This window comes from Gossypium raimondii, chromosome 9, assembly GCF_025698545.1.
Source record: "Gossypium raimondii isolate GPD5lz chromosome 9, ASM2569854v1, whole genome shotgun sequence".
Classification (NCBI taxonomy): domain Eukaryota; kingdom Viridiplantae; phylum Streptophyta; class Magnoliopsida; order Malvales; family Malvaceae; genus Gossypium; species Gossypium raimondii.
Genome location: NC_068573.1, coordinates 33,470,818 through 33,478,914, shown reverse-complemented (window position 1 = coordinate 33,478,914; position 8,097 = coordinate 33,470,818). Strand labels below are relative to the sequence as shown.

General features: G+C 35.7%; 1 protein-coding gene across 1 annotated transcript; it reads right to left on the bottom strand.

The window, feature by feature from the left end:
• Positions 1–286: 286 nt before the first annotated feature.
• On the bottom strand, positions 287–6,744 carry LOC105799137 (uncharacterized). Its single transcript, XM_012629538.2, has 18 exons — positions 5,607–6,744; positions 5,422–5,511; positions 5,119–5,320; positions 4,914–5,025; positions 4,471–4,563; positions 4,250–4,331; positions 4,111–4,170; positions 3,977–4,029; positions 3,545–3,711; positions 2,698–2,911; positions 2,176–2,233; positions 2,004–2,060; positions 1,670–1,918; positions 1,358–1,425; positions 1,200–1,256; positions 1,005–1,098; positions 777–917; positions 287–662 (listed from the first exon to the last, which is right to left on the bottom strand). The coding sequence occupies exons 1-18, from the start codon at positions 6,513–6,515 to the stop codon at positions 555–557; spliced, it is 2,814 nt and encodes a 937-aa protein (XP_012484992.1). The 5' UTR covers positions 6,516–6,744; the 3' UTR covers positions 287–554.
• Positions 6,745–8,097: the final 1,353 nt, after the last annotated feature.

The following is an 8,097-nucleotide window of genomic DNA, read 5'->3' as shown; positions in this document are numbered from 1 at the left end:
ATGTGACTTACAAAGTAGCATTTTAGAAGAGATGATTCTTATAAAGAGAACAAAATAAATTAATAAATTAATAAATAAAGCAATCTCAAAAGGTAATTAATATATATAATATTATTATATTAATATAGAATATATTAATAGAATAAATATAACATGTAATATAATAAAATATATAACTAAGTTATACAAAAGATATTTAATATATATTTTATATATATATAAAACTTGACCATAAGCTAGAATAGATGATATTCTGTTAAAAATTACTCGAGTAAACGACTAAAACTGCAAACAAACCTATTCAAGCATATTATCAAAATTCATTACTTTTTTTCCAGGTTTATGTCATTGTCTGTCTCACTGTGTTCTCTTTTTTCATTTCTGTGCTACAAAACCCCAAAGGTAAAATTGTACTATGGTAATTTTGATTGACCTGTATTTCCTGCACAACAATTCTTTTTTTTTTTAAAGAAAAAACCTGTACATTTTAGGAGGAAGACTCTTGAAGGGGGGAAAAAAACAGTAGCTTTCCAATTGCAATGCTCAAAATTTCATCACTCATGCTCTGGTTTACGGATCAATCGAATTTCTGGGACTGGCTTCTGCAGTATGGATGTACCCTGGAAGACCATCATTTGGTAGTCTCTTCTATACTTGTCTAGCTGCAGCATATGCATAATCATAGAGAGAAGATATGTTATTTTCATCTGTAGATAAGACTACAATTTAACCAAAGAAAGCAACCCTGCAGGCTGACAGAAATATTACGATCATACCTCCTCCTTGGTTATCTTGCTGAATCCGAATTTCTTTGTCCATATGGATTCTGCTTCATCAGCTGCTGGAAGCACGACATTTTTCACATTTAGGAACCCAAGCAGCTTTTCTAGGCAAGTGAAAAGGCATTGGAAATAACCCTGCATAGTCAAATCTTGTTTTAGTTACCAAATTACCAAAGAGCTTGGTTGGGTGGGAAATGTTTTTTCACAAGCAGTGAATGTTACCTGTCCTTCACCTTCGGTACTAGTTGCAACTAAGGGAATTTCAGCCACCTCCTGCCCAAATATCCTAAAAATACCAGCTGACACCACCACTTGACTGCATGATAGGAAAAGAAGATTCAGGGCACTCAGATACACCCCTCACTCTATAAAGATAATACTGAAAAGAAACTTGATGAAATAAGATGAGAGACTCACTTGACAGTTAATATTGCACAGTACATGCCACCAAAATCTTGGTCCTTCACACTTCTCCTGCAATACCATTTGGTGATATTATTCACAGCTGACTTATTGGGAGTTCAGTGCTACATTATTAGCAAACATTAAGTAGACAAGAATAAAATATTGCTTACCCATAAACCATTGATGGAATGAGATCACCTTTACTTGATCCAGAGTCGCTTATAGGGTCAAAGCGTTCCTAATAAAAGCACAAACATCACATCATCAATAAATTAGTACTAAACCGGATAGCTTCTGGTTTACATCAAAGACAGATCAACACAAATTACAAAAAGATGCCTAATCCCTGATGCACTGCAGTGACTACAAGAATTAAAGCTCACATGAATGCCATAGAGGCTAAAGAAGATGGCCAAAAACAAAATGTTTCCTAGCTAATGATGCTGGTATCGAAATTGATCATCAGCAAGAAAACTACATACATGGAAGATTGCAACAGCTTTGGAAAGCAATACTCTAGTGTCATCAGAAGATATCATTTTCCCACTGAGAACCCTCCATCTTATATCAAGACTGGCCTTGCTCTCCAACCTATTTTTTTCATATTTCTTCTTTACAACAAGCAGAGACGAGTCAGGAAGCTTCTCTTCCCCACGAACTATCAATTTCTGTAGAGCAGAATGAATTCTATTGCAATCTGTGCAACAAAACCACTTTCCTTCTGGCAACTCCTGTAGAAAGCATGGTGTCCAACTCATTTATTAAACAGGAAAAATCAGGAAAACTATGAAACTATTTAACAGAGAGAAATGGTACCTTAAGGTCATCCATATTATGATCCCTCAGACAGCCCACGTGATACTCTCTCTCACACTATGGAAAAATAAAATAAAATAAAATAGGTCATTAAGAGCCAGTAACAGGGTTAGAATATTCTGTACAAGCTTGAATTTGACAACCACATACACAAACAGAACCAAGAAGCTACCTGATCACAAAGTATAACAGTGCGTGGACCAAATCCTGATTTGCTAAAAGCATGACCTCTGCAAAATTTCAAGCATGTTAATACAGAATAACCATACAAATTCTGAAAAGATTATAGAGAGGAGAGAGAAAAAAAACTGAAACAGCAAAATTTAAGCCTCCGCTTGAGTACAGCACCAGAACATGTGGAGATCAGAAATTAGTCAATTTGCAAATAAAGACAAGCTTTAGGATTGGCTTAACAAGCAATTTCTCAGCAATGCAGACTGTGAATCAATCCAGAGATTTTAACAATCTAGAAGATTCCAGGTCTATGTTATAATGTTAGATTTAACAACTGCTTGCAAATGGAATCCAGTTAATAGCAAATATTTTGCTAAGCATAAATGTTATAAATTTATTAAAGCTAAAAGATTCCCATTCTTTAAATGAAGTGAGGACGGGAGGGTTTATTGAGGATGAATAGGAATGATTCATAACAACAAAGACATCTTCTAAATGGTAATAACAGAATGGTCCTGACCTGCATAGCACACATACGCTGGGAACTTCTGTCTCAGGAGTTTTGATGATTCGAATGGATCTCTTTGTTATCTGTTCTATTGGATCAATTCCTGCAACTCTTCCAGCAGCTAGAGCATTGGCATTACGTTCCACAAACTTTTCCTTTTGGAAGGTATTCTGGCAATATCTACAGTGCCAAGTACCAGTTGGAATGCTTGGTAGAGAAACACACTCTGCAATCGGCCAGTATCAAGAGCTCAACAGGAATCCATACCCATAACAAAAATGCATTTCTGGATAATTAATTAATTTTAAATGATAACCCCGTCCAAATGACCCAAGGCACGGTGCACACTAGCAACCCAAGAGAAACACAAAAGCACACAAAAACCAAATAGGAAGAAATCCTAAAAGTGGGCACAATATGGTAATAGATTCTCATCTCCTGATGCTAAATTGAGTTGCAAGGATGGGGAAAAGGTGGAGGAAACACAATCCTCATATGAAGAGTAATACCATTAACCGCATGGGTAAGTAACTGGAATATGTCACCAGAACACAATTAGGCCTCCACTAGAGCCATTCCCTTAAGATTTTCATTATGGGCAAGACAACTAAAGGCAAAAGCTGTAACCCTCAAGTTCAAGGAAAAAAGATTCTAAGATAATAGTTATAATTTGACAAAACTGAACAAAAAAAATTGGATAGACACATGCGTGCATACACACAGGAAAAGAAGGCAGACACTGAGAAATTGTTTTGGAAGTTGTTAAGGGTAATAATCATATAAGCTTATCCCCAAAAAAGAGAGCCATCATTAAGTTTGGAAGATAATAGAATATTGAAGGAAAAAGTTGAAAACCTACCTTTGTGAAAAGCCCTTGGACATGTATTACAGCAAAATAGATCCCCTCCTTGCAAACAGATGCTACATAGGTCATCACAATCATTTGTAGAGTACTTCTGATTTTTCAACAGGGATATTGACAATTCATGGAGAGATACTCCATTTGATGTGTAAATGTGTTGAAAACTGTAAAGAAAGTAACACCACGTGAAAAACACATTCATGTTTATAGATATATACATACAATAAATGCACATAGTTTCCTTATATTCCATCCATGCTTAAAATTGGTGGTACTTGCCCATCCTAACATAACCATAATATCAAACACTTTTGAAAGATATACAGAAACTACATGCCCTGGAGCTCACAACTGGAACATATCAATCATAAGATTAAAGATGACCAAAAACAACAAAACTTGACAACCTAGAACTGAAGAGAGACTTACGGCTTGCGACGACTTGCCCAACCAGCATGAGCCTCAAACTGAGAGGGGCTTATCTGCACATTTAACATGAAGACTATAAAAGGACTGAGAAAAATTAGGAAACAACATTTAATTGGGGAAAACAAGTAAGGTACCTCTGAATTGCAACAGGTACAAAGTATTCCATATCCCCTTTTATAACCAACAAGCATTTTCTGCAACACACCAAATCACCTCTTACATTAGACATGTTAGAATAAGACAAGATTTATGGTAAAATAAACTAACACTAACCTTTCCACGAACAAAATACCCTAGTTCAGCTCCATTTGGCAACCCATTTTCCTCGAATACCAATTTATGCATCCGCAGATCTCTTAGAAAAAAAACATCAAGAGATTAGCAAAACAACAAAAAGATAAGTGACCACATCAACTATATACAGTAGTGAAACGTTAAACACACAAACAGAATATGATTATAATGATAATAATAACAACAACAATAATACTTACTTTCTAGTTACTCTTCCCTGACTCTTAGTTTGTGACGAGCTGCATTTTGAAGCACTGATTGGTGACTTTGGAACCACAGTTGATCCGGGTGATCTGAATTTAACCAAACAAAAGGAAAATGAGGGGTGAATAAGTAAAACTTTAAGAGAAATAATATCTTATCTTTGATCCTACAGAATGAATGAAATACTGCACGAGTAAAAGCAATGTGAATGCAGTCAAAGCATTGCAGGCAAACAAATGTGAATGCGACCAAAGGGTTATAACATGGTAACATTCCTAAAAACAGTAAGAAGTTTCCATATAGGATGAAATTGCAAGAATGGTTTACTTTGCCTATTACTAATCTAACAAGGCCACCAAATGATAGAATTCTTGGATTTTGTACAAGTCAGCATGGTGGTGAACCAAAAGACGGGTTCAAAACACAGGACAAACCATACCTATCACTAGCACCATCAGCCACTTCAATTGAGCTGTCTTGACACTCTTTTAGATCCACACATGAATTACATAGAGTCATAGGTTTTCCAGAATCAGCATCAGTAATAGATGCTACAATAATAAAAGGAACAGAATGTTAAACCCTTGGAGGACAAACAAAAAGAGAAAAGAGAAAATAAAATATAAAAGAAATGGAAGATTAACCTCTACAGTTAAAACAAAAGCTGGATTTCTTCATTGAAGATCCAATCACCATCCTCAGAGCATTCTCTAATGTGGTCAATGAACTATCTTTGCAGGCATTCATTACATCACGCAGGGTATGCCCATTCTCAAGGTAAATGTACTCTGCAGGACGTTTGTTTGAGCTACCAGCATGATTCTCATATAAGGTAGGAGTAACTACCTACATTCATGATAAATCATCAAATAAAAGAAACTACCATATTCGCAAATACATAAAATATGGCATCATGAAAAAGAACCCATTAATAAATAAACCCTTACATTAACCCCCTTGCAAGCACTGCAAAAACACAATATTCCAGAGCCCTTGATTACTCCTCGAAGCTCATTACTTCCTGAATTTCTTGTAACCTACGATAACAGGAACATTCAAAAACCAACATATTCCAAATAAAAGAGCATGAAAAAAAACATTTCATCTACAAATTCTTTTTCCAGAACTATACCTTTGAGCTTCGGGCATACCTCACATTTGCCCCTTCAAGCATCCCTGAATCAAAAAGATCCTTTAACTTTGTAGGGAAGTTTCTAACAAACTTAGTAGACACATTAATTTCGGGCGTTATCAGACTATCCACACCTTTAACTCCATTATCATCACGACCACTTTTCACATCACTGGCATTCACAATAACAGCATCTCCTAAAACAGCTCCCTTCACCGTCTCCACCTTTGGCTTCAACGAGGATCGGGTATATGTACGTAAAGGTTTCTCTTGCTTCACCACTTCCTCTACCTTACTATTACCCTCGAAACTAGCAAAAAAAGGCACTCTCGAATCCCTTTTGCAGGGCTCACTTTTTATCACCAAATCCTCCTTTCCCTTTTCCCCTTCTACATTCTTCGTTGCATCCTCCAATTCACTTTGTTTCTTTCCAATGTCAACATCCATTTTTGATACCTTCTCTTCCTTTTCATCTAGCGTACCTATTATTGTCTTTTCGGGTTCACTTTCTCCCTTCCCTTCATTGCCAACCACATCTTCAAACATTGTTTCAATGACCACACTTTTAATTTCCTCTTCCTTTCCCGCTTCAACCCTTTTTGACTCCTCTTCTTCACAACCATCCACCTCTGTCTTCGGTTCTTCCACATCCACGACGTCGCTTTTGGCCTCTTCTTCACTCATCAAATCTATCGGTTCTTCCTCAGCCTTAGGTTCTCTCTTCAATTTTTTGTTACTCCTCTTACCTGGACTCAACGCTGGTCCATTCTGTGACTTCCTAGACCGAGTCCGACCCAAAGACCCACACATCTCCGCTTGAACCTTCAAAGCAAACTCGAATTCGCGCTTCAGACCCGTTCTTACCCGAGATAGCACCACGAAATCCTTCCCTTCAGTATGATTCGCCATTTAAATTTAAAATAAATAAATAAACAAAACCCTCCGATATATCAAGAACCCTAGAGCCAAAAACAAATCAAAAGAGATTCACAAAAAAAAACATGCATTTGAGATAAGTCAACGGAAGGAAATTTTAGGGTTTTAGGGTATTTCCAAATAGCCAAAAAAAGAAAAATAAATAAATAAATCTTAGGGTTTTTCGTGGGGTTGTCTGAATCACATATTGTTGGGGGGGCAAGAACACGAAAACAAACTAGGGAGGAGAAAGATTTATATACGATAACATTCGTAGATGTAGAATGACGAAACTAGCCCTTACAGATCGACATCGTTTTAGATTTGTCTGGTGGGTCATGTATTTTTGTTATTTTTCAGGTGGCCCCCTCAAATTTAGGTTTTTGAGTTAGTTAGCCCTTCTATTTGGGAACTTTGTAAACTTCAAATTCTAATTCTAACCCAAGTTAACTATAAAACGAATTTATAGGAATTAGATCCTGAATTTTTTATAGACTTTTGGAAAATAAAATAAAATTTAAATATTTCATAAAATACTACCGAAAAGTTTTAAGGGGAATGTTTATAAATATCTCCTATCAATCAACTTTAAAATTTACATAAAATTTTCCATCACGCACAATGTCTCATCAACTTATCCATCTAAAAAGGTTTTTGACTTTGCTCTTGCTCTTGCTCTTGCTCGTATACATTGTACATTAAATTAATGATTAGTTAAGTGATTGTGAAAATACCATATAAAGTCCACCCCATTAAAATTTTCCATTAGATAAAATCAAGTATCAAATAGAGCAAGGAAGTAGAAAATCAATTGTGCTTCATTTTATAAAAAAAAAACAACAAGTTTTAGAATGTTAGTATGTATATAATTCAACATCTACCATACATCATACTTCAAATTTCAAGACATAAATGAATATTATGATTTTTATTTTATGAAAAATATCTTTATGATTCACAAAAGTAGCCAAAACATCTTCAATATTGAACCCTATATTATTATATTTCATAGATTTTAAATTCAAGTATACTATACTCTTTTCATTCTTTTTTTCCAGAAAATATGGTGTAACTCTAATTCTATTAATAGATGATATATCAAACTGTAATTATGCATTTGATATCAGGGTAAAAATTACAATAAAGAAAACGTATAAGGACTTGTTAGCAAACATCTAAAGATAAAACCTCAGGCTAAGGACACAAAATTAAAAACTCAGCAGATGTAGGGGCATTCTCGACTGTTACCAGCTGCTCCTAGTTTCATTTTCGCGGCTGGGCCAATTAACGTTTTCTCCCACCAATCAGATTGCGCCAAATAAGTTTTGCGAGCGCTTTAAGGGATGACACCTACCTCCACATGCATTCATTGCTCGTGAATTTCACGTCGAGCAGCTGTTGGTTTGAATTGCGCGTTCCTCACTAGAGTTTGGCCTACTGTTTTGCGTGGCGCGTCAGAGAAAATAATAGATTACGCGAATGCTCGAGAATACCGGGGAATATGGTCGTATAGTGAAAATGAGAATTTTTTTACAGTGGTGGCGGGAAAGGATATGGCCGTTAGTTTATTTAAATA

Excerpts from the sequence above, each read along its gene's own strand:
- LOC105799137 (XM_012629538.2), bottom strand. The coding sequence starts at position 6,515 with ATGGCGAATCATACTGAAGGGAAGGATTTCGTGGTGCTATCTCGGGTA. Across the intron at positions 1,099-1,199 it reads TGTGCAATATTAACTGTCAA|TCAAGTGGTGGTGTCAGCTG; the intron begins GTGAGTCTCTCA and ends CCTATCATGCAG. Across the intron at positions 663-776 it reads GCAAGATAACCAAGGAGGAG|CTAGACAAGTATAGAAGAGA; the intron begins GTATGATCGTAA and ends CATATGCTGCAG.